General features: G+C 56.4%; 2 protein-coding genes across 2 annotated transcripts; one reads left to right on the plus strand and one right to left on the minus strand.

Moving 5' to 3' along the window:
• Positions 1-2,506: 2,506 nt before the first annotated feature.
• On the plus strand, positions 2,507-7,823 carry HSPB1 (heat shock protein family B (small) member 1). Its single transcript, XM_068655616.1, has 3 exons — positions 2,507-3,112; positions 3,987-4,050; positions 4,215-7,823. The coding sequence occupies exons 1-3, from the start codon at positions 2,752-2,754 to the stop codon at positions 4,378-4,380; spliced, it is 591 nt and encodes a 196-aa protein (XP_068511717.1). The 5' UTR covers positions 2,507-2,751; the 3' UTR covers positions 4,381-7,823.
• On the minus strand, positions 6,525-25,534 carry YWHAG (tyrosine 3-monooxygenase/tryptophan 5-monooxygenase activation protein gamma). Its single transcript, XM_068655615.1, has 2 exons — positions 25,222-25,534; positions 6,525-9,877 (listed from the first exon to the last, which is right to left on the minus strand). Exons 1-2 carry the CDS (start codon positions 25,306-25,308, stop codon positions 9,221-9,223), a joined length of 744 nt encoding a protein of 247 aa, XP_068511716.1. The 5' UTR covers positions 25,309-25,534; the 3' UTR covers positions 6,525-9,220.

Consider the following 25,534-nt stretch of genomic DNA (forward strand, 5'->3'; position numbering starts at 1 on the left):
TGCCGGGTCCCCTGGGTGTCCCCGTGAGGGGGAGCTGACAAATTTGGGGTGAGGTTATGCTTTGGGATGTGCCCCACAGCGCTTGTGGGGTGCCCTTTGGGGTGCTCCCCGCCTTTCCCTTGCTTTGGACGCCTCTGGGCTCGTGCGTGGTGCATGGAGAGGCTCCTCCGAGCGCTGGAGCAGGGGGACCCCCGGCAGGGCACGAGGGGACAGGGCTGACCCCGAGACCCCCCCTGGCTACCTCCTCACCCTGGTTTGCCACCCACTTCCCGATCCTAATGGCTTCCCCATGCCACTTCCCCGAAGAAACGCGGCCCCGAGTGAAGGCTTTGACTCCTCTTCTGGAAGATGCTGCCACTGGTGCCCTGGCTGTGGCAGCCGGGGTTTTGCTGTGCCTCGGGGCCCAGCGGGCAGGATCCGGCCCCCCCTGCTCCCCTTCGGCCTCCCCCCGAGCATCCCTGCGCCCCTCCAGCAGCTTTTATAAATTTCATTTTAAAAAGAGAGGCGGGGAGGGGGGATGACAAGCACGGGCCGGCCGGGTGCTTTGCTGACAGCCCCGGTTCTGCGCCGTTTTGCTGATTTCCCAAAAAAAAAAAAGCCCTTCCTGGCTGTGGGGGCTGCTCCCCAGCCCCGCTGCGTGCCGGCCCCGGGGCGCTTTGCATTTAATCCTTGTTGGCCACGCGTTTTCCGCCTGGCTGGAGGAGGACGAAGCAGCTGAGCCTCCCGGGGTGGGGAGAGCAGCTGCCGGGATTAACGCGCGGCCCCGCGGGGAGAGCCGGGCTTTGTGCGGCCCTCGGACACCCGCCTGCAGCCAGCCCGGGGGCACTGGGGGCACTGGAGGGACTGGGATGCTGTTTGGACGCCAGCCCAGGTGGTGACGTGGTGGTAGAGCTGGTGAATGGGTCTCCGGAGGGCTGCGGGTGGGCACCTCGTGCTGGGTGCTGCTCCCACCTGCCAGCACCGGGGCGAAGAGCGGGGTGGGTGCTGTGTGCGTGACCCCCCCGTGCTGCCACCAAGCCAGCAGGACCCCTTGGAGCAGCGTCCCCAGGAGCTGGCCGTGCCCCCACCCAAGTCCCTTGGTTCCCCAGCCCTCCCAGCAAAGCCTGAGCTGGGAAGGAGGCCGATTGCCCAGAAAAGGAAATCAGAAAGAAATCGGCTTTCCTGGGGATGGAGGAGAAACACCTGCAGCTCCCCATGGCTCGGGGCTGGCAGTGGGGTCTGGGTGTGCCCATGGTAGGAAAAAACGGAGATCCTGGACCCCGAGCTGGGACACGAAGGGCGTGAAGTCCCTGCAGCCCCCCTGCCACCCCCACAACTGCGATCCCCCCAAAACCATCCCTCTTTCCTCTGGCCATGGTACCCAGCCCTGCACCCCCGCATCCCCCCAGCATCGCCCCACTGCTGCACGGGGACGCTCGGAGGCCACCCCCAGCCCCGTCCCCGTCCCCACCCCAGCGGCCACGGCTCCCGAAAGCGACAGAGCCCCGACTGCAGCGACGGCGCGGACAAGACAGCACATCAGGGAAAATTTCCAGTCTTCCTCTTTTACAGTCTCTGTCTCCTGCCGTGGAGGGAGCTCACTGGAACAAATACTCTGTAGAAATACTTCAGTATTTTCCTCTCTCTCGCGCGCGCTCTCTCTCTCTTTTTTTTTTTTTTCTTTTTTCTTTTTTTTTTTTTTTTTCCTGGGTTGTGAGTACAGCTGTAGATTCAGTGAGCTGGTTCAACTACAATAAATATACAGTATATATTGTAAATGGCGCTGCGGGGCACCGAGCGGTTTCTTTGCGGGGTTGATTCTGCTCCTTCCCTGCAGGCTCAGCCCCTTCTGCCCCTGGGACCCCCCCCCAGCTCTCCTCCCCTGCCCCCTGCCACCCATCCCATCGGATGGGTGCCCCCAGACTGTCTGACTTAGGTGCTGGGGCCCCAGTGGGGTTGAGGGGCTGGAATCTGGCCCCAAACAGGCACCAAGGGCTCCCAGAGGGGTGTGTTTGGACATGAAGGCAAGGGACTAAGGGAAGGAGCCATCCTTCCCCTGCCCCAAGAGGGTGCTGCCCCCACCAGCCCCTCTCCAACCCACCAGCCCCATCAAGCCCTACTGGCCCCACTGTGCCCCAGTGAGCCCCATCTGCCCCTATGGCCCCATCAGCCCCTACCAACCCCATGGCCCCCGTTGGCCTCGATCAGCCCCATTGGGCCCCACCGACCCCCACCAAGCCTTACACCCCCCTTATATCCCCACTGACCCCCACGGCCCCCACTGCTCGGAGTTTGGACAACCTCACCCCAACTTGGCCAAGCCCCGGGGGCCACCTGGGGGCCACAGAGCTGGGGGGGTGCTCCAGAAGCTTCTGGCATGGGCTGGGTGACGCAGTGGGCACAGGACCGAGCACGGGCTCCTCCACTGACTCATCCCCCCCGCTGTGCTGGCCCCCCCAGCACCCTCCCCACGCCGGCGCAGACGGCCCCGGAGCTGTGCAGGGCAGGGATTGTTTTACGGGAAAGGGCTGGGAGCGCTCCAGGGACCATCCATCACCCGCCAAGCAGCCGAGCCCCCGCCGCGGGGGTGTGCGGCCGGGGGGCTCCCAACACGGCTGCGCACGGCCTGGGAAAGCTTCTGGTCCCTTCCCGGGCCCTGCTGCAATTTCCATTAATAGCCAGCTGAGCCTCCCGGCTAAAAATAACCAGCGGGACGGCTTCATAAGGCCCCGCGCCGCCGGCCCCCTCCCAGCACCACGGCCCCCGCGCATCATGGCTGAGCGCCGCGTGCCCTTCACCTTCCTCAGCAGCCCCAGCTGGGAGCCCTTCCGCGACTGGTACCACGGCAGCCGCCTCTTCGACCAGTCCTTCGGGATGCCCCACATCCCCGAGGATTGGTACAAGTGGCCGAGCGGCAGCGCCTGGCCCGGGTATTTCCGTCTGCTGCCCGGGGAAAGCGCCTTGGTGCCGGCGCCGGGCTCGCCCTTCGGCCGGGCGCTGAGCCGCCAGCTCAGCAGCGGCATCTCCGAGATCCGCCAAAGCGCCGACAGCTGGAAGGTCACCCTGGATGTCAACCACTTCGCCCCCGAGGAGCTGGTGGTCAAGACCAAGGACAACATCGTGGAGATCACCGGTGGGTCCGCGGGGTGGCAGGGTGCTGGGTTGTGGGGCTGCGGGTGGGGGATGAGGGGTGCGCCGGGGCTCTCCCCGTTCCCTTGGGGTGCTGGTGGTGGGTGCGCAGGTGTCTGGGTGCTTGCTGGGGAGGGAGGGCAAGGCAGAGTGAAAAAAGGGGAAAATAAGGAAGAAAAGGGGAAAGGGAAGAGGAAGGGGAGGATGAAATTAAAGGGAAAGGGAAAGAAAAAGAGAAAGGGAGAGGGAAAGGGGAAGGGAAAGGGAGAGGGGAAGGGAAAAAAGAGAAAGAGAAAGGGAAAGGAAAAGGGAAAGGGAAGAAAAAGGGAAAGGGAAAAGGAAAGGGATAAAGGAAAGGGAAAGGGAAAGATGGAAAGATGGAAAGAGGGAAAGGAAAGAGGAGGAGAAAGGACAAGGCAAAGTGGAAATGAGAAAACAGCCGAGGAGAAGAAGGACTAGCACTACAAGAGCATTCTTGCAGGGTGCAGACCCCCCGGGGGGGCACAGGTGGCTGTGACGAGCCCCACGGCATCCCGAGCATCCCCGGAGCGCCGCGGGTGCCTGGGCGAGGGGCGTGGTGACAAAACGCAGGCCCCCGCGGCACGGAGCCAGCAGCGTGCGCAGCGTGCTGGGGAGCCAAAACAAAGGCGTTGGGCACGGGTCGGGGCCGTCACCGCAAGAAATTCAGTCCCCTGGGGGTTGGGGGATGCTCCTGGAGGGACCCAAATCCCTCCTGTGGGTCAGCGTGGCTCCGGGGTGTTGGTAGGGCACAGAGATGTGGGATGGGCAGGATCGGGCCCTTCCTGGGGAGGGGAGCGGTGCGCCCTGAGCGTGGAGACCTGCTGGGCACTGACCTCCGCTGGGTTTCTCTCTTCCAGGCAAGCACGAGGAGAAACAGGATGAGCACGGCTTCATCTCCCGGTGCTTCACCCGAAAATACACGTAAGTACCGGGGCAAGGAGGAGACGGGGGCCCCCGGCACCCTGGGGACCTCCTCCCACCGCCCACCCCGACCCGCACACACCGGGGTCGCCACCAGCCCATATGGGGAGGGCGATGTCCATGGCCTCGGGGCCGTTCCCGAGCTCTCCCCCTCTCCCCCGCAGCCTCCCCCCCGGCGTGGAGGCCACGGCCGTGCGCTCCTCGCTGTCCCCCGACGGGATGCTGACGGTGGAGGCGCCCCTGCCCAAGCCGGCCATCCAGTCGGCCGAAATCACCATCCCCGTCACCGTGGAGAGCCAGGGCAAGAAAGACGAGCCGGCCAAGAAGTAGGAGGCACCGAGGAGGAGGAAGAAGAGGAAGAGGAGGAGGAGGAGGAGCCCCCGCCGCTGCCCCCGTGGAGTGCACCCTCATGCCTTGCCCCCCCCCCCCCCCCCAGCCCCCTTTGTATTTTTTATTTTGTACTCGCCCGGTCACCCCAGTGCCTTGAGTAGATGGGAAGGAGAAGGTGGTGTCAGTGGGAATAAAAAGTGGTGAAAAAAACCTGCCCCGTGCCCGCTGTCTGCTGGCCAGAGCCCCCAGCCCAGCCCTCCTCACCCCAGCCTCCAGCACCCCGGGTCTCCACCTCCTGGGTCTCCAAACCCCGGGGTCTCCATGTCCTTGGTCCCACATCTGGGGTCCCCAGCAGCCCAGGCTCAGCACCATGGGGCTCTGTACCCCGGGCTCTGACATCTCAGGTCTCCAAAACCCTCAGCATCACGCCTCCCGCACCTCAGATCTCAATTTCCCGGACCTCCAATATCCCTCGTGGCTCTGACATCCTGGGGCTCCAAAATTCGGGGTCCCCACAGCCCAGTCTCCTCCATCCCAGGTCTCCACAACCCCACACCTGGCACCCCCGGGCTCCCAAATTCCAGGTCTCAGCACCCCCCAGCTCTCCAAAACCCCACCTCATCCCTCCATCCCTCCACGTGCCCAACCTGCCGGGTCCCCACACCCCTCAAAAACAAGCTGCCCCCCCCCAGGTCACAGAGGAGACCCCCAGAAGGTGGGAATGGGCCCCCCCCATCCCCTACCCATGCCAGGGTCTCCCTGCCCCGCTGTGCCCCCTCCTCTCACCCCGTGGCGATGCCTCAGGTGGATGGGGGGGGGGGCTCCACGCCCAGCCCTGGCCCCAGCTCAGGGTCTGGTGCCACGCAGAGGGGGGGCCACGCTCCCCGTGCCCCCCACGTGCCCGTGCCTCAGCGCAGGGGCTTAGGGCTGGCCCTACATGGCCGCGGGCAGCAAATCCCCCTAATCCCCCCTGAGTCATCCTGCAGGCAGGCAGCCGGTGACCTGAGAGGAATCCTGCGGCCGGGGGGCCCTGCTGCCAGCCCCCCCCCCACCCACAGCATCCTCCTGCCCCCCCACCACCACCCCGCTGTGCGTGCTGTGCCATTTTGGGGATGGGTGGCCACGGCAACCGGCGCGATGGAGACGGTTGCCATAGAGAGAGCAGCTCCAGCATCGGGGACCAGCAGCCGGAGCTTGTAGGGGATGGGGATGGGGGTGTCGGTGGGTGCTGCCCCCCCACCCTGCAGCACCCAGCCCCTGGCAGGCTGCAGTGCCCCGGTTTAGGGCCAAATCCTGCCCGGAGAGCAGAGACGCGCACAGGCACTGCTGGTGTGCACGGTGCCGGAGCTGGGGGGGGCGCTTCCCTCTCCAAATGGGGAAACTGAGGAGAGGGGAGCATGGGGGGGGAGATGTGGGGCTAATTTGGGGCTTGGGAGATGCTGGGCTGGGCTCAGCCCCAACCCCGTGACACCCCTGTGACACTGGAGCCCTGGGGAAACCGAGGCACCACGATGGCGCGGGTGCCAGCCCCCAAATGTGCCATCGGGGGGGGGCCAGGAGAGATCTCCCACAGCACCCACCCAGGTAGCCCAAGGGATGTAGGGACACAGGGACAGCAAGGGGGAAACCAACAGTGTAAATCTGGGTGATGGATGGTGCAGGGGAGGTGTCCTGGCAGCGAGGGGGGGCAGTGAGCACGGGGAGGTGGCCGTGGTGGCGAGGTGGCACTGGAGGTGGAGGTGGCACCGCTCTCCTGTGCCCCTTTTGTCACCGTCCCAGGGGTGTCCCCAGCCCCTTCCCCAGGGTTTTTTTGGCAGCCCCAGAGGCAGGGGCCCAGCCCGTGCCCACCCCGCAGGGCTCAGGAGTCACCGAGGGGTTCCAAGGGAGGGGATCCAGCCCCAGGACCCCGCCGTGCCCACCCTGAGCACGCAGAGACCCTCCCCACCGAGCCCTTCCCTCGCCATTTCGGGAGCCCAAGCACCACCAAGGTGCCCGGTGGGGACCCAGCCGTGATCCCAACTCTCCCCCCACCCCCAAACTGCCATGATTTGGGGCTGGGGTCCAAGCCCCCGACCCCGATCACGCCACCCCCTGCCCCGGACCCCCAGAAACTCGACAGACGCAAGAATTGAGCAGCGCTGACGTCAGATCTGTAAGTTTATTTGCTCAATGTACGACGGCTACATAATGACTCACATTCATGATATTCCATCACTGAGGAAAACTGCTAAGAATGGTCCGTGTGTGAAATAATTCCTTACAGAAACACGGAGTTGGAAAAATAATCACTGATTAGACCTTAAAAATAGTTCACTGCATAACATGACAAAAAGCACAAACAAAGGCTCATTCAAAGAACACAGTCATTGTTCTCCTACACTGTAATAGTTATAATTTCACCATGACGAACACCAGACATTAAGATTAAGCTAACACTGGTGTTTTCTTTTGCTTTTTTTTCCTTTTTAAAAACAAAATCATATATAATTGCATGTCACTATAGCAACATCCATAACAGATCAGTTTGTTACGATCACTATTTGGTAGAGCAAACTTTACCCCCAAAAGAAAAATAAATTAAAAAACTTTAAAAAATTTTTGAAGACTATTTTGTCATAGGAATACATAACATCTACAGTATAAGTTAATAAATTTCAAGCTACTGTATAGAAATACGACACTAGCATGCACAATATTGTATCAATAGAGTAATGGAGCAGTAATCATTTCACTGGAGAGACAGTATCATAGGCAAGTGCATTTCTTAAAAAATGAAAGAAACCATTCAAGCTGCTTAAAAATCAAGTCCCTGACCCCACTCCCCTTTTAGCCCTCTTGTGCGATCTCTCCTGCGTTAAGTTTCCTAAAGCAGCCAGAGCAAAAGCCGGAAAGAAAAAAAAAATAAAAATAAAATCGGTTTTGTAATTCCAGTAAATCACTTCCAAATCATACAGCTGGGACAACACTGCTCACTGGACACGACGGGGACTCAAAGGAAGGTGAGAAGCCTACACAGATCTTCCAAGTCCACGGCATTTACCGGCGGCTTGTCGGCCGCGGCTGGGGCGCGTGGCACGCCGCCGACTGCAGGGCTCGGCAAGGCTCTCCGTGCAAAGGCACCCGATGGGAAGCTTGGCTAGCGTGGCCGGGGCAATCTCACCTCTGAGCGGGGAAATCGCGGCCCCTGCGGCTTCGTTGGAGGGCAGCGAGGCAGGGCGGGTGCCCCCCTGCCACCCCGGCGGGACCGGGGGGTCCCCGATCACCGCCGCCGCCGCTCGCTGCCTGCGGACGGGCTCTCGGGAGGGAGGATGAAAGCCTGCTTCGAAATAAAGCTGCCCCGAGTGCCGTCCTCCCAGCCACGAAGCTTTAGTTAAAAAGCTCCGCGGGGCAGCACGCCGCAAGCCGGAGACCAGCAGTGAACTTCCGACAGTTATGCAAGGGGGGGGAAAAAAAAAGAAATAGAAATTTTACGCAAAATGGGGTAAATATTACCTGCTAAGCAAACTCAGATGCCCCGTCTCCCACCCCCAACCAGGTAAGACAGATTTGGAAAGGATTTTGTTAAGAAGAGAACTAAGTTCCTGGGCTCCCGATGCTTGATAGAAATGTCTATGATTGTAGCTCTTCCCTTGAGGATTTCTCTACCAAATTAGTTTCTAAGCTCCTGAAGTTCACTCATTACACCACAAGCTTCCCCAGGAGAAAGAAAACGCACCTGGCTTCCCTGATGACAAACAAGGGAGCCTGGGTGCTGCGGATCTGCTGACAAACCTCATGGTACAGTGGGAGAAAGTCAGGCAGAGTGAAATGGCAGTGCAATCCCTGAGGAAGCAGCTGTGGCACCTTAAATCAGGATGGTCTTTGAAATACCAAACACAGTACATGACATACAGACCTGAATTCTCTTTTTTTTTTTTTTTTCCTCTTAAGTGGCATTTTAAGTTTAAACACTTCCCCCTTTTCTAATTAAGTTCTTAAACCTTTTGCTGTGGACTAAAATAGTTTAAACAGCCGCTAGCCAAGCACCTGTTAAGCTGTTGACCAAAAAACTAGAGCAGCTTTGATGTTCCTCGGGCGGGCGGTCTTCTTGCCTTGGGCGACACAGAATAGCTAAGCCAGTCCACAGGCGAGGACTGATCAGGAAGGCAAGCCAAAAGAACTAGCAAAAGAAAACAGACAATCAAAGGCTTGATGTCATATGGCTGTAATGTAGAAATACTGTAAACTGCAATTTAGTGTTAATACTGTAAGCTACCCTAATAAATATCTTAAAAAGATTAAATGGCCTAAATCCCGGGGCTTTGCAAGTCCCAAATTCTTTAGTCTTTTTACTTATTCTGATTCCTTTTCAATTTGGGGATTTTAAGCTATGCCCTGACAGGCAGAGCGCTCCAGGGAGACGCCCCGCGACGTGGTACAAACACACGGCACTTGAACTGAAGAAACAAACGCACAAAGCCTTACTGGAACCACAGAACTTCCTTTTTGTGTTGCTTTTCTTAAAAACGAGGGCCATTCCGTTCAAGTTAATTCATCTTTAAACCCTTTTATTTCTAGCAATAAAGTTAAATTAAAGACAGCTCCACTTGTATTAATAATCTACAGAACAGTCCATATGCCAGTGAGGCTGCTATTCCATACCAGCACAGCCAGCCTGACTTCCACTAGTGGTGTTTTGGCAAAAATGTCAAAGAGGCAATCAAAGACAGGTTGTGGGGGGCCTCCCTGGGAAGGTGTCCCCTCCCGTTCCCTCCCCCACCCCTGACCCCCCCACTCGTGGGAAAAAAATAAAGACTGCAGTAGTTAGCATCAGCGTGCGGCTGCCAGTCCATCTGGGGGTCTAATTGTTGCCTTCTCCACCGTCGTCGTCTTGCTGATCGCTTGTCCAGAGCGTTAGGTTGTCGCGGAGGAGCTGCATGATGAGCGTTGAGTCCTTGTAGGAGTCCTCGTTGAGGGTGTCCAGCTCGGCGATGGCGTCGTCGAACGCCGTCTTGGCCAGGTGGCAGGCCTGCTCCGGGGCGTTCTGGATCTCGTAGTAGAAAACTGAGTAGTTAAGTGCCAGGCCGAGCCGGATGGGATGGGTCGGCTGCATGTGCTCCTTGCTGATCTCATGGGCTTCGCTATAGGCTTTCTCCGAAGACTCCACCACGGTCGCCCTCTTCTCACCAGTGGCCACCTCGGCCAGGTAGCGGTAATAGTCCCCTTTCATCTTCAGGTAGAAGACTTTGCTCTCGTACTGCGTCTCGCTGCAGTTCTTGATCAGGTAGTTGTCCAGCAGGCTCAGCACATCCTGGCACACGGCTTCCAACTCCTTCTCTATTTTCTCGCGGTAGGCCCGGACCATCTCGATCTTCTTCTCGTTCCCATCGGCAGAGGTCTTCTGCTCGATGCTGCTGATTACTCGCCAAGACGAGCGCCGTGCCCCCACCACATTCTTATAGGCTACAGACAAGAGGTTCCTCTCTTCGTTGGACAGAGGCTCGTTCAGTTCTGTCACCTGTAACGAGAGAGGAAGAGAGAAGAGAGAAACTTGGGTTAAGCCACAGCCACTCGCCATTCCCGTCACCGTTTAGCACCAGGTGCTCCCCACGTGGAGCGAGGTGTGGAGAACGCAGCCAGCTCGCCAAATCCCCAAATCATTGGGCATCCGATCTCCTCCCAGCTGGGAAATCGTGCTGCGGTCCAGCCCCCCAGCCAGGGAAGGGTGGCTTTCATTCAAGGCATTCTCCATCTTCGCAGATCGGCGTTTTCCAGAACGAGAGAAATCCGCTAGGAAAAAAAAGATGCATTTCACCTGCAGGATGAGCATCAGACATCGAGAGGCAGACGTGAGGGACCATCAGAGCAAGAGGGTGGAGACGTTGTAGGGTTACTAGCTAGGAGAATGGATTAACAACACAATTCGGATACGGCACATTCATCTTTTCCGCTTCCCATGAGCAAGGTACGTTCTTTTGAGATGCCTCAGGAATACGTTAGATGTTAAAATTGTAGCTGCCTAAGGCATCTGAGATAAGGATTTAAAAGCTCACATGGTAAGAGTATGCTCTTCCCACACAGGATTTTCTTCATTGACGATCAGAGCGTTAATGCACAGTATCGCTTCCACCTGCCTCACGCATCACGGCAATTTAGTCATTACAGCGTGCAGCAACAGAGTGATTAAGGAAGGAGACGACGGAGCGGAGCCTTTCCACAACCAGGCTGCCAAACACCGCCTTGGGCGCTTGAGTTCCTGGAAGCGCTGCACTTGGTACCGTGACCTCCTTCCACTTCCCACTGATCCACCGCTGGCTGATGGCACCGGGGCAGGACCCGGGAGCGGGGCTGAGAAGCCAGCCAGGCACTGTACAAGCCATACGGCCTTGCTAGAGCTGGGCAAGCTCAGAGATGCGTGGGCTCCTTCCACAGCCACCCATGGGTGCTGGGACAACCCTGCACAGCCACCTGGTTGCGTGCTGACAGCTGCCGTCCCTCGTCCAAAGGGCGCACGCACCCCGGGCCCTGCCGCGTCTCCTCTCCGCAGTCACTTCCCACGAGGATTAGGTCACAGTTTGTAAACGAAAAGGCTTCTGCAAATACTGAGTCATTTCTGCAAGGGCGAGGTTCGTTCGGGGCCCAGATAACCACGGTTACGATGGCGATCAGGAAGCTGAGGGACTTGGCCGTGAGGGGCAGGTGACCCACCCAGGATCTCACTGGAACGCTCACCTCGCTCCTGCCACCACGGCAGCTCATCCCAGTGACATCCACCTCTGCCCCCCTCTGCTCCTTTTCCTGAGGTGCTTCTGCCCACAGAGGGCATGAGGCAGAGGCTCAGCCCTGACGTGCTACACGACCCATTTATAGACACTTCTATGGTGCCTTGTGCCATAACATCACACGTGTCTAGCCGCGTTTTTATAGGACTTGACATCTTGAGATGGCTCTGTTTGTTCTGCCCTTTGCACAACACCTGCACAAACATTAATTAGAGACACTGTGGTATAAAGCCAACTCTCAGAGATAGAGAACAATTACAGTGTCCCCCTGCCCTAGGGCTTTTGGGTTGTCCATCCTTGGAAATGGGGGCGAGAAGCATCCAGAAATCCCAACCCAATATATGACCTAACCTTCCGGCTGTAAATCCCGAGTGTCCAACACTGGCTGCTGTAATACTACAAGAGACTCGCTAATCCCAGAGGTTTTCTATCTCGACGCTAATTACGGAGGCTGATAACCAAGTGAGGTCATGCTTTTAGCAAGATGCTCGCCGAGCACACCAGCTTTAAATTGGGCCCAGGCGGGTGGATGGCAGAGCTACCCCACAGCCCTGCCTCCAGATATTCCCTGCCGCAGAAGGCACACTGCAGTGGGTTCACCTCCTCCCACCACAGGAGTCTTGCAGGAGGACAAATTCATCAAAGCTACAGGGAGTTTCGTAGGATTAGCTTTGCCATCAACATTTTAAATTTGAAGCTATTAAGGATTACGGAAGAAAGTCGCCTGTCAAAATCCTTTCAAAAAAAATAAAATAAAAAAAAAATCGCTGACAGATGGAACATACACCTGTGGAGAATGCAGAGATTTCTCCAGGGAGCCTGCGGGGAGCTTATCAAAGCAGGAAGGGTTCCTCATTAGGCACGTCACCGGGAGCAGTGCTAGGCCTGCTGCCACTCCCAAACCGAGTCCCAAAATAAAAGCTGCGACACCGTTATGGTCACAGCGATAATCGCAGCTGCCCGTTGGAAAGATGAGAGGAAAAAAGTGTTCACAGCCCTGCCAGAAGGCCATGGCACAGCGGCTTTGGGCTGGGCACTTACAAGGCCGCAGCGTGACCGCGGGGTACGGGGCACAGCCTCACAGGATCCTTGTGCCACCCAGCTACTGCTCCATGTGGTGAGGGTAGCTCAAGAGCCAAAATAAATAAGTGAATAAACAACAGCTTGACATTCAAAGGGCTTGGCAGGAACCGAGCCAGCCTCTGACTGGGAGCCAGAGCTCCCTTTGGAGCTTTACTTCCCTGGCTGGCGGCACAGGGAAGCAGATCTCGACCTGCAAATCCTCGTACCCAGCCTCGTTTCCCCCTCATGGCCCTGCAGATCAGCAAGGCACTGGGGGGCAAGGAGACGTGTCTGAAATGGAGCCCAGTCTTGCACGTGGCATAGGAAGGCCAGTGAAAAGAGCTGGTCCATCCAGCCACACTGCTGGAAGCCTGACAGACACAGCCCCTTCAGCCTGGAGCGGCCCTGCTTGAGGAGAGGCACAGAGACTGGAGGGCCCCCAAACAACGGAGATAATCCAACAGGAATGTACTGCGAGTTTAGGGTTTCTACTGCTCCAGACTCTAGAGATTTGTAAATCTCTAGGTTTAAGAAGCCCACCGATTTGTAAAAGCCCTTCAGAGGCAACAGGAGCCCAGAGGGGGTTCTCCCAGTTTCACCATTACACCCTTGAGCTCTGACCCAGCTCTTGGCCACCAGCTGGTGAGTTTGCTTATTCCAGGACTCTATTCCACACTTCTTGCCTCCCATCAGTAGGTCTGAAGGAACCATTTCTGAGCACACGTGGCCCCTTCAGCTACAGAGCAGCTGCAGCAGAGGTGCATCACAGGGTTTAGTTTTCCCCACTTACCCTTACAATAGGTTTTCATCGATATTTTTAACCAAAGTGCCCACCCATTTATGGCTGCTACCTCGTTTTGATGTCTTATCTTACAGCACACAGCAGAGCAAGCTGAACAGACGCAGACATTCTTCCCTGGGGAAACACCATCAACAACTTAATCCATTTCATAATCCCCAACACTCGCTTTTCTGATTGCCCAGGAGAGATCTCGAGTCCCTGAATACACAAGACACCTACGAGGAGCCAAGCTTTCCTGGAGAGAGACAACCACGGGAGCCCCGAGCTGTCCACAACATGTCACCCTTTCAGTGGAGCAGTCACCAATTACCACAACCCTGTGATCCTGCGCGTGGCTGATTGACAATCTGATATTACACGCAATTAACGGGAGCGATGTAGGGCCAACAGCTGCTGGCTCCCTTCACAGGCCTCGCAAACACCTCGCGCGGCCTGGAGGGGCCTGCCCGAGCCCAGCCCTTGGCCGCTCACTTCTTTTAGGCTAGAAAAGGGCCATTTCTGTGACACCCTGTGAGTACAGCCACAGCTCCCCTTCCACCACGACACCCAACAGCCATCCTCAGCACGTGTCTTCACTGTTTGATCCGTGGCTTCTGCACCTTGTAACCCAGCACATCATCTTCCAACAGAAACCCGAGCTATCACCTCATTTTCCCTCACAGGTGGCTCGCTAGTCACACTGAGGCCTGGCTTGAAGGTCCCATTTTCTCTTTCATTTTTTTTTTTTTTTAAAAGGTAAATGGGCTTTTAAGACAACATTGGGCCTGAAGTCCCCACCAGCGACATTCTCACTGAGTCTGAAAGCACCAGCAACTGGAGCAGCCATCTTTAGACTTCTACATCACTACCTGCATTTTCTGTCCCTGCTTCACTCCATATCTAGTTTCTGAAGAAATGTCTTCCTTCAAGCGCATTAAATCCTTGCCATTACCTTGTAGCGTGATTACAGTCGTGGCTAAACGTCACACGACTGAGTCAAGAACAGCTTCTCCTTGAACACTCAGGAGCAAGCTGTCCTAGGAAGCCATCATGCAGTTGGGAAGATGCTTTTCTTAAGCACTGTCCTACTTTGACACAGAGTAGGCGTGTGTTAAACTAGATCTAAATCAAGACTCTTACCAGACTTCACGGGTTCGGGTCTTCTTCACCTGTATTCTAGCCTCCTCCCTGACGTTATACTTCTAAAATGGAAGTCGTATCATAACTACTCCTCTCCTTTCTGACCTCCTCCACCATCCTCTTGTTTAATCTGAGCATAGCTGGGGAATTTTAGGCTACAGATAAGACCCTTCCTCTCATCTCAGACAAAACCAGAGAAGCACATGCAGGCTGTGGGCAGAAGTTAGTTCCCCTCTGCTGTCTCGTTCAACTCTTTCAGGATGAATAATCACATTCTGGTTCCCATTTTGAAGTTCTCAGGGGCCATCACAAGACAGTGGCTGAAAGAAGCTGAAGGCACACTGAGGCACAGTGGATGGTTCTGCCATTAAGGCTGAAATGGCTCATAATCCATCACGGAGCAGTGTCTGCAAAGTAAGGCTGCTCATTACTCAGAGCATAACTGGATCTCAGAGGATACTTAGGTACTCCAGACACTGATTAGGATTTCTGCATGCTCCTCCAGTTAACGGGAGCTTTCATCATACGCTGTAGCCTTTACTATTTAAGGCAACTTTGAACCACCTAAGACAAAGCCTCCAAAATTGAGAGACATGAAAAGCAAGAGCTCATTTATTTCATTGGCCTCCATAGCTCAACAACTACTTAAGCCAAAGTGAATTTCATCATACGACACATGAGTTTGATCAGTCCTTAGAGCCTGCAGATCTACTTCAGTTTCAGCCTGGCTCTGCTGGATTTAAGCTAGACAAGAAAAAAACAAGTTTCAAGTCCTTGGGTCATTGCTGCCTCAAGTTTCTGCATGCAAAAGGTCATAAGGGAGCTGTGGTGAGAGAGCCAGTGCCAGAAGCAGAACTCTGAGCCGTTCCCATTCTGCATTTGATAGCACTTCAAGGATCGGCCTTTATCTGCAGAGCTGCAGTCCCAATGTTTGGTCTAACGGCTCAAGGTTTTCCTGCTACACAACACCTGGGTGCCAAAGATTTGCCCCACCAGCTTCTTCTGCAGCTTTTCAGATAAGACAGCCCCAAGGGAGCATCTCTTTGTTTTTCCACACACGGCCTCTAGGTATGGTACTGGACCCTGCCATCCGAAATGGTTATTGACTTGAAAGAGGACAGCCCAGACACGTTGCAGTGAGGAGGAATAGCCCAAGCTTCCCAGCGTGGGCAAGGTGTATGTATTTCAAGTGCCTCCATGCCAAGCTACGCACCGTTTCTGAATTAGCATTGCACAGTCTTGTAGCAGGGAGCTGCGGCTACAGCTTGTATTTGCTTTGAGTCATTAAGGATTAGAGCCCAATTCTTGCTTTCCTTATGAACACCCTGATTCCTGTTAGCCCTACAAAGAGGCAGGCTATTTAACAAGATGAAAACCGGACGCAGGACAACTTGTTTCGCTGTCTTGCTGCCACTAGCTGCCTTGTACCTATTAAAAACCCTTGGGAAAAATCATCAATCTCTGCTGGTCTGATGCCTTCCTACCACCAGATGGAGGAAGCAGCAAGTCCATCCACATCAGGCTGAGCATTTCGAAGCACTGTCACTCAGGGCTCATCACACTGCCTGTGACAGATGGGATACCAGCACCTTTGCCTGCAAACTGCAAAGGAACAGAAGGGACGCCAAGTTATTCCTTCCCCAAGATATGGCAGGCTGGCAAGCAACATCTGCCCACTCTTGCATTTCTGCAAGCACCGTAGCAGCAGCCCAAGATCACCACCCTGTTCCATCACTCAACAGCCCGAGGAGCTCTCCTGCCTCAGACTGCTTGAAAATATTGTTCAAAATGTGCCTTTTATATCAGCTTTCTGCAAAACATGCAGCAGACCAGTATGGCAGCACGCCACTGCCATGGAAGCTTGGATATGGTCTGGGAGCACGCCAAAAGTTTAAAAGGGATTTATTCTGAGCTATTAGAAGGAGAATGTCAATTCAGTGATGTTTTGAGTTGCGTGAAGAAGCTTCTTCAGGTGTCAGTTGAGCAGCTCTTGAATAACTGCAGCTTTTTCCTCAATGCCATTTTGGTTATGCTGAAAGAGATGGACTTTTTCCATCCAAGTATCTTTCTTCTTCAGAGAAGCCCATCTGTTCACAGCATTTTTAGCTGGAGAAACCATCCAAAGGACCACCACTGGTCATGGCTCACCTTGAGCCTTACGACTTGGTTAATGCAGGCAGACTCACTCCCCTCCACTTTATGGCAAAACAGTAAAACCAAGCAAGGCAGCCTCTAGGGGATCCTGGCGCATCAGTGGGGGCAAGCTAAACAAGCCAGGTTCCACGCCAGGAAGCGTGCCTGGTGCTGCTGGGAGCTTTAGCTGCTTAAAGACTTACCTCACAGCTTCTAAGAGGACTAATCTGGCTCAGGTATTAGTGTTTCCCTACTCACCTTCAGCCCCACTGCTGGGAGGTGAGTGACCTGGCACCACATCATCGCATCCCTCCCGGAGCTGCCAGGAAGGGCCAGGCCACCACGAGATGTTCGTCTTCGATGAGGGACCCACCAACCCCATTCAGATAGACCAAGTAGAGAGAGGAGAACCAGTTTGCCACAGGCCAGGCGAGCATCTTCTGACTGCGGGAAGCTGCTGTCTGCAGCCCTTGTCCTGCTCAGTGCCTGCAGGGCCATGTCTGGACGAGGGGCAGAGGCGTGCAGGAGCAGGACGAACCAGGCAATTCTCGCCTGCTCGCAGGGCTTCTCCCAGCGAGAGGCAACTGCCACAGCTGGCAGGCTGCTGCTCCAGCAGGATGAAACGGGAGAAGCTGCCACCATGCAAACAGCTCCCCTGCAGCTAGCACAGAAGGTTTTTAACCGCTTCGTTTCATTACCCCAGTTGCTTTGGGCAAGCCTGCTCAAGGCGAGGTTCTAGAAGCATTACAGAAAAACGGTTTTGCTCTAGGTCTTCTGGTCTGCAGAACCAGCTGCTCCTTGCAGTGTCTGAACCGTGTTTTACCATTTTAAGCCAGAGCCCCTCCAGAACACACAGGTGGACTCCAGCGTGCCAGCCCCACGATGGGTTTAATTTCCGCACCGGCGAGCAAGGTGATTATCCCTCCAGATGTACTTTGCCCTCCCACCGCTTCAGGGATTTCAGGCTTGATCTTACACACCTCTACCAAAGACAATTTTATTTCTTAAATGGACTTGCAGAAAAGCAACTCGAGTCTTCGCTCTGGCAGCTTTCTGGAGCACTGCAGCCAATTTTCAATGGGTACCCTTACAAGGAGGGTCACTTTACCGATCCAGATCTGACTGCAGATTTAACCACCGCCGCCTGGCTCTGACCATCTCCTCCCAGCCCTGTCCTGAAGCCCACGGGACGTGTACCACAGATCTGATCCCAGCTCATTGCAGGTGACAGAGCCCGTAAGCACCAGGGTCTTGACACCAAATGCGAGAAGCCAGGCTCTCAGCTCCAAGGTAATGAAAAATTCATCCCACGTAACAAAGCCCCACAGCATAAACAGGCAAAGCTCCGATGACTTCCCCAGCTGGGTGTAAATCAAAGCCTGTTAATCCCCCCTAAATTCTCATTCACTGCTGAAGACTGAGCGTTAGTCTTTTACAAGCGCAGATCTCCTGCCGCAGCTTTCGGGCGTATGTTAGCGCACTGCACGGCAACGGCTTCTCCAGCTACTATTAATAAACTTCTTGCTGCAGAGAAGCACAACTGTCCAAACAAGATGTCCATCAGCAACCTCGTTAGCCCTGAAGCTCAGCCTTCTCGCTGATATTTTCCTAGAGCCTTGCCGAAGCCACCTTAAAGAGGAATCAGAAGCACATCGACGCGCCAAGCGGCTTTGCCTGATACGCAAGCAAAGATTCGTCCCGAGCTGGCCAACCCATCCAGCAAGATCAGAAGGAATTTGCAAACAATTAAGGAATGCTTTGTACTTTGAGTCCTTGCAGACTTGCGTACGTCCGAGCACGGCCGCCTCGGACGCCCATAGGCTGACTCAGTCCTAACATCTCCTTTAGGGAAGAAAAACATTAAGCACTCTAATCCCTAATCTGGGGATCACTTTAAGGGAATCTCATGCCATCAGGGACATGTTCTCTAGTTACTCTCCTGCTGCTGTTAACTAATGCACTGCCCTTGGTCACCAGATCACCGGTGCCGGGCCAAAAACCAGGTTTTAATACCCAATAGAGCATGTGCTGGGTCATTCTTCAGATGTGACCAAACCTATTTTAGCACAGGAGAAAAAGAAAAAAAAAAACTGACACCTCCTCTCCCTATTGACTTCTTTTGTCTTCCTTCATGCCCCGCAGCTGCCACAGATCACCTGCTCGGTGCATTTTTTGCAGCCGCGCCGTCATCGCTCCATTTTCAGCCGCCTGATCTCAGCGCCAGGCTTTCAGCCCCAGCGCCGTGCCAGCTCCTGAAGCAGGTTTGGGCTTGGCGAGGGCACGGCCAGAACACATCTGAGCGGCATGGGCGTGCAGGACGAGCAGTTCATCCTCGGGTTCACGAAACAATGAAAAACCTGCCATCGGCGGACGTTTGCACCTAAATAAGCAGACAAAGGCTTTTGTTTCGCCAGCACCAGTAAGCTCTGCTTTTGAGATGGTGTTCTCTGCATTTCCTGGAACCCTGGCACTGTTGCCTCATCATCTCAGTTCCCTTTTTCTTCCAGAATTTACCATTTTGGAGCATTCCCAGATGCCACCGCTCCCCGTTACGGCGGAGAACCGCAGCCACCGCGCGACGCCTCTGTGCGCATCCAGCCGGGCTCCAGCAGCCCCAGCACAAGGGCTGCAGCCCCCCCCGAGCTCCAGCCCACAAAAAAAGGCAGCCGCAGGCATTTTGTGGGGCCAGAGGGCCGAGCAGCTCGGCCTCGCTGCCTTTGTGTGCCCAGCCCAGCCACACAAAGCCCAGGGGATCCCGAGCTCCTCCCCGCGACAGCACCCGCAGCACGGTGGGGCAGGAATCCCGCATCTTGACATCTGGAGGGAGGAGCCGGGCCTTTTTGCTTCAATAAATAAATAATAGAGTGCAGAAATGGCTTTTTGTCGTCGTTTTCCTTCGTTTGGGGATGGGAGGAGGGAGCGTTCATTACGCCAAGCAGCCAGGAGGAAGGAACAAGAGAAAGCTGAACGCGACAGCAGGGGCTGGGACGGTACCAAACCACCCCACAGCCGGCTGCTTGTGGGTTTATATCCTTCCCCTTTCCCACTTGCTGTCAAGAGGCTCATGAACTGCCTCCTGTGCTGCCCAAAGGCTTGGTTTGCTCCATGCCAAAAGGAAGGGAGGCAAAAGGAGGATGCAGGTACCGGGAGGGGACTGTCCTGAGCCAGTCCAGGAGCCTGCACAGGAGAGCACGGCCAAGCTTGCAGGCAGCACAGCACAAAGCGTGGCTGGTCCGGGCTCTCAGAAAGCCATTTTGACTCCACAGGGGGAGAAAATAAAAAATAATAAACAAATAAATAAATAAAAAAGACTTCCCACACCTGCAAAGGCTGGGAGCTGCAGAGGCAGGAGCACAAACAAGAGCATTTTACCTGCCCACTGCCAGCGTGAAACCAGCCCCCGGCTATCGAGCTGAACATCCCCAAGCTGGGATGAAGGCTGCAGAGGCTGAGCCACAAAACCACGGTGCCAGCACAGCCACCAATTCACAGCCACCTCCCCTTCGTTTGAGCAGGTGGTAAAATTGGTTTCCAATTATCGCCTTCCAGCAGGGCGGCCGTTGCTTCAGAAACCACTGAAGTAAATACCTGCTCCTGTTTTTATGGATTTATTTGTGTTCTGCTTCCCAGATACCAGGTTGCCATTTGTCTGAATGAATCACAAACATGAGTCTAATAGGAGGGACAAAGACTTCAGCCAAGGGCAGGTTAGTTACTCATCTTTTCAATAAAAGGAAAAAAAAGCAGTTGGTTAAGGCTTCCAGCCTTCCAGAAAGGAGTAACGAAGGCATGAATAGCGAAGGAAAGAGGGTCTAAGCTGGCTCCAAATCACAAAAATCCTCATTAAAGCATTACCTTCCTGAAATCTATCTCAAGTTGCAGAGCACCAAAGAGCAAAATTGTGCCTGGAAGCACCACGGGTCCATCGGTCAGCCTGAGACAACCAAAGCCCTGCGGCACAGCTTGGCCACGGCCTAAGATGGTGCCTGTGTCCTATCTGTCAACCAAGTGTCTGGGAAGCCAGGCAAATCCCATTTTTTCTGTGTTTTGCACTGCAGTTATTCCACTGCAAGTCCATATTTCATCGTCGGTCACGGTTCAGGAGGTGGAAGGGGGCAGAAAAACAGCGAGCGGCTTTAGCTCTGCAGTCCTACAAGCCCCAGACACCGACTCTGGCAAGGAAGGGCTCCCTCGAGCTCAACCACAGGCATTTTCAAGCCACCCCTTCCTCTGCACCTGCCTGCAGACCACCCGATATTTGGCTGGGACACACAGAGCAGCCAGACCTCCTCACTCATCCCTGCCACACTGGCACTGAGCCCCCAACCCCAGCACCTCAGCCTCCGGGACATGGATGAGCAGGGACAAAGCCACCTCCCAAGAAGCAGCTGGTTCCTCAAGCACCAGCAGCTGGACCCCAAAACTCAAGCTTTTTGTTGGTTTTCTAGAATATGTGACCCTTGCCCACAATGCTCCAAGGATTCCTTGGATCACTTGGCACGAAGCTGCCCAGAATGGAAGCTGAGGAGCTCAGTGGTGGAGTTGGTTCATCGTTTTCTGCCCAGGGAGGTCTCTCCAGGTCCAAAGCCGTGACCACTGCTCCCCTCTCCCAGCCACGGCAGCCCAGGGAGCCCCATCAGCTGCGCCATGAGACATGTTTCTTCTTTTATCCTGCAGAGTCAGAGCTGGTCATCGGGGATCGATTCCAAGCTCAGCTGAAGCTCCAAGCATGTATCAATCAAAGTGGCGAATGTGCAAGCACATCTCATCTTTCCCCATGCCTCCTGGTGCACAGGGCTGGGCGCTCAGCGCTTCAGCCCCACCAGACCTGCCCCAAAACCAGGCAAGGCTGCGATGGGATCACCCCCAGAGCCCCAAGGGAGCACCGGGTCCTTCCAGATTTAAGGCAGGAGACTGGATGTGAGGCTGAGCAACTCGGGATCAAGGCTGGAGCCCTCGGTTCAGCCACCTCCTGCCAGCACAACCCAAACCCCAAAAGCATCTGCAGGCAGCTCCGTTGCTGCATGGAGGGGAGCAGAGAGGCAGGAGGCCAGCACGCTGCTGGGAACTGGTAAAGGGCTGGATGCCCAGTGGCATCGCCCAGTTAGATGAGACAAGATGGGAGCGCTTGGGCTCCAGAGGTCCAAGAGTTTTCAATTCAGAACAAGCACGAGAAGAAACCAAGAGCAAAACAGCTCCCACCAAGCCTCCTGCACTCGCAGGGCTGGCCAGCACACCAAATTCCTGCTGGTAAGCCCAGAACACCAAAGGGCCCTTGGAGAGCCCCTGCCCAAGACCTTCAGTGTCTCCAGGGACCCGAGGCACCTGCAGATGATTCAGCAGCTGCGTTCTCCAACACAGCCTCAACAGCTCCCATTTGGTTCAAGGAAAGCTCTTTGTGATCAGGCTGCTCCTCGCTGTCACACTTGGCCAAGCCAGAAGAGCCCAGAAGGGTTTTACAGGACTGGCTCTTCCCAAAGCCTGGAGATAAGACTTAGGAGCTCCCAAAAGCTCAAGGACTGGCCAGCTAATAGGGTTAGGGTCCCTCCTCCCGTTATCCCCCAACATCCACACAGGACTTCAAACCTCCTTGAACCTCGCAGGGTGCCAGACCCCAGCGCCACCCCAGCCTGGGGGTCCCCTGGAAAGGGCTGGGGCAGTTTGGGGAGGGCCACGGCTCGCTTTGGGTTGCTGATGGGGTTTGAGCAGAGCCAAGAGAACTCTGAACAGGGTGCCTGAGGGCACAGAGCTTCCTACAGAGCCTTCCCCAGCCCACCAGGTGCCATCTGCTGTGGCCACCCGGGCACCCACAAGGTCACCTTGAGCCCGGAGAAGCCTCCTCGCCTACACAAAATGGTGCCAGCAAGGCAGCCAGGCCGAGAACCCCTCAAAACTCCAGTGGCAGCCAGAGAAGGACCACATTTGGTAGATGCCAGCAGAAATTCTGCGTCCTGGCGCTGGAAATGGCTTCCCCAGAGCCTCCCCCAGCCCTTGGGGAGCGCCACCACAACAGCTCAGGCTGTGGCCGCCACAGCTGGCCCGCCATGACAGGCCTCCCTCCCCTCCTCGCGAGGTGCAGGCACCCCTCAGGCACTGATCCACGCTTCCTGAGGGAAAAATCAGCGTTCAGCTGGTCACAGGACTCGCAGGGTGGCAGCTAGCAAGCCTGGCGAGCAGACGTGGCAGGAGCCCACGTAACCTGCGTGAAGGACAGGCTGTGGTTCTCCACGCCCGGCCTCCTCCTCCTCATCCTCCTCCTCCTCCCACAGCAGCCATTTGCTGCACCAAGGCTCGGGCAGCGGCTTTTGGGCATCCCCAGCAGTCACCCACCAATATCCCTCACCCACAGGGCACGGTTGGGACCCCAAAACAAGCGACCAAACATTCCCCTCACGGGGACCTTCAGGTGGCCTGAAGGCTCCTGCACGTGCCCCCATTCCTACACGGTGGGTAGGAGCAACGAAACAGCCCCCTACCCTTTTTAGCCAAGCTCTACCCTGCACAAGTCACAGCCTTTATCTCGCCAGGAGCTGGTGGGGCTCCCGTGGGTGCCCTCCCATGGGTGCCCGCCCCATGGGTGCCCTCCCAAGGCCAGCACCGCACCCAGGCGGCTCCCGGCCCCATAGCCTGGCACAGAGCCACGGCCGCTCCCTGCCCGATGGATATCGATCCCGGGCCCCGGCTGCAAGGCTTGAGAGGAGGCAGAGCTGGACAAAAAGGCAGCTCACTCCCAAAAAAAGCACTGTGGGGCAGTGAGGGAGGGAGGAGAAGGCTCTCTGCTTGCAAACCAGGGCTGATCGCAGCCCCACACAGCCCAGGGGCACCACCAAGGTCACGCACAGGCAAGGCCTGATGATGTCTCACCCCTGTTCCCTGGGGTTTTCCTGGGGCACCCCAAGAAATCTGCTGCATGAAGGAAGAGCCAGGTTCCCACAGCAGCACCCGTGCTGCTGCACGGCAACCCTAAAACTCTAAATAACCCTACAGGGCACGAGGGGCAGCAGACAATGGGGGACCCCATCGCTGCTCCCATTTTGAAGCCTCACCACCAGCCACGGGTGCCACAAAAACCTGCTCATGGGGCAAGATCTATGGGGAAAATGAACCCCTCAGGCACACGGCTGGACTTTGGGGGAACCCGACCCCGTGAGGGGACGGCGAGCTGCGGCGGCGCTGCCCCGGGGAGGACGTGAGGCAGCGGCGAGCTGCGGGCTGCTGCATTCCCCGGGCTGCGTGCTCTCTGCTACCACCTGGGCGCATTGCAGCTCGTCCCACCGCACAAATGACATCACTGCGCGTTGCCACGGAAATCGGCGCGAGGTCACAAGCCTCCCTCCCGCACAGCCGGGGCTGGGGGCTGGGCAGCGGGGAGAACGGGAGCGTGAGGTGCCCGTGGGAGCGGGGATGGAGTTTGGGTGGTGGTGGCATCGCAGGGACACGGGGAACAAAGCTCCGCCAGCTCTGCCTTTTGTTCGCCCTGGCGGGAGGCAGCAGCACAACCGTGATTCAGTCCCCGAGGGCCAAGGTTATGTTTCACCAGGGCCGGTAGGGGCTAAAAGGAAAAAAAATAAAATTAAAAATAAAACTAAAACGTACGTGCGATCTCTAACCACAAATTGGGGTTCGGGACCTGGCCCCAGCAGGCAGGTTAGGGAAATCCCCACGGCAGAAATCCTGCCCCAAGCCTCGGTGCTGAGTCTGCAGGCACATCCCCGCTGGCTTTGTGCTAGCGGCTGTGCTCCCCCAGCTCTGCCTCCCAATGAATGGCTGCTGGGATGGGGCAGCGGAATAAAGCCCACGGTGCGGCAGAGGAGCAGCCCGGGGGGGTTTCACGCGGAGCCATCTCGTCCTGGTTATCCGTACCCCGTCCCTTGAAAAAGCCATCTCCGCCCTCCTCCCCGATCGCCGCCCGTGACAGTTTTGTCTGCTTGATAAATGCAAGGTTATTGTCAAAATGGTGCAATCTGGGCTCAGCGAGCTGCATCCCAGCCAGACTGCGACATTCCCAGATCAGCATTCCCTCCTCATCAGCAAGGGAGGACACCCCAGCTCCTCTCAAAGGCTCAGACCTGACTAAGAAGACAAACATAAAGAACAGTTTTCCCCTTTAAAGCACCCCCTCCCTCCCTCCACCCAGTCTAGCCTCTCTGCAATATGACAAATGCAGAATCTTCTGGAATGACTTGATCCTGCCTCCCACGATTGCTTTGTTTGCAAGATCAGATCAGAGATATGTTTTTTTTTACTTTCTTACATTGTCAAAATGTCAGCATTGAAGGGGAAGCGTTCGGTGTCACAAATCAGATCAGCCTGCTATATGCAGAGTCTTTATTTTAAGAGCGTGAAATGAATACAACATGACTCAATTCATAAATCTCGAAACAAGTGCAGCAAAAAAAAAAAAAAAAAAAGAAACACACAGAAGGCAAAGCCCTGGCAGCTAAAGGCTCAGCTCCTCGGGGTCAGGGAGCCTCGCAGGGGAAGGAAGGGATGCACGGGGACAGCGGTGCGCGGGCAGAGCCCCCCAACCCCACCCCATAGCCTCACCCCACGGGGTTGGGAGCCCTGTGTGGGGCTGGGGGCAGCGCCGCACCCCACGGACACCTCTTATGGGATGGGGACGGGGGCTAAGGAGGGGATGGGGACACCGGGATGGGGTTTGGGGCAAAAGGATGGGGACCACCGATGGGGGCACGGCGCTGAGCGGCTGGGGCAGGGCCGGGGGGGCTCAGAGCTGGAGATACAGCAGGGGAGGGGACCCGGCGACAAGAAGGGGGGACCGGGAGGGGTCCGTGTGCCCTCCCCCACCCCCTCCCCTCCCCGCAGCCGCCCCCTCCCCACCCCGCAGCCATCCCCAGGGGGCCGGGGGCAGGGAAGGGGCTGGCGGGGGGTCCCCCCCGTGCACCCCCAGACCCGGACAGGCAGACAGGCGGGCAGGCAGCCCGACCCCGGGCGGACACTCACGTTTTTCATGGCAGCCGCCATGTCGTCGTAGCGCTCGGCTTGCTCGGCCAGCCGGGCCTTCTGCACCAGCTGCTCGCGGTCCACCATCTTCGCGGGGGGGAAGCCCGGGAAAAGGGGGGGAAGGGCAAGGAGGGGGTCTCCGGGAGGAGAAAGAGGAGGAGGATGAGGAGGAGGCGGCTGAGGAAGGAGGAAGAGGAGGAGGAGGCGGAGGGCGAGGAGGAAGCGGCGGCTCCCGGCGCTGCAGCGGGGACGGCGGCGGCTGCTGGCGGGGCTGCGAGCGCGCCACAACCCCCCTGCAGGCCACGCCCCCCTC

Source organism: Anas acuta, chromosome 19 (genome assembly GCF_963932015.1).
Source record: "Anas acuta chromosome 19, bAnaAcu1.1, whole genome shotgun sequence".
NCBI classification, from domain to species: domain Eukaryota; kingdom Metazoa; phylum Chordata; class Aves; order Anseriformes; family Anatidae; genus Anas; species Anas acuta.

Coding starts and splice junctions, on each gene's coding strand:
- HSPB1 (XM_068655616.1), top strand. CDS start 2,752: ATGGCTGAGCGCCGCGTGCCCTTCACCTTCCTCAGCAGCCCCAGCTGG. Junction 3,113..3,986: donor CAACATCGTGGAGATCACCG/GTGGGTCCGCGG, acceptor TCTCTCTTCCAG/GCAAGCACGAGGAGAAACAG. Junction 4,051..4,214: donor TGCTTCACCCGAAAATACAC/GTAAGTACCGGG, acceptor TCTCCCCCGCAG/CCTCCCCCCCGGCGTGGAGG.
- YWHAG (XM_068655615.1), bottom strand. CDS start 25,308: ATGGTGGACCGCGAGCAGCTGGTGCAGAAGGCCCGGCTGGCCGAGCAA. Junction 9,878..25,221: donor TGGCGGCTGCCATGAAAAAC/GTGAGTGTCCGC, acceptor CTCTCGTTACAG/GTGACAGAACTGAACGAGCC.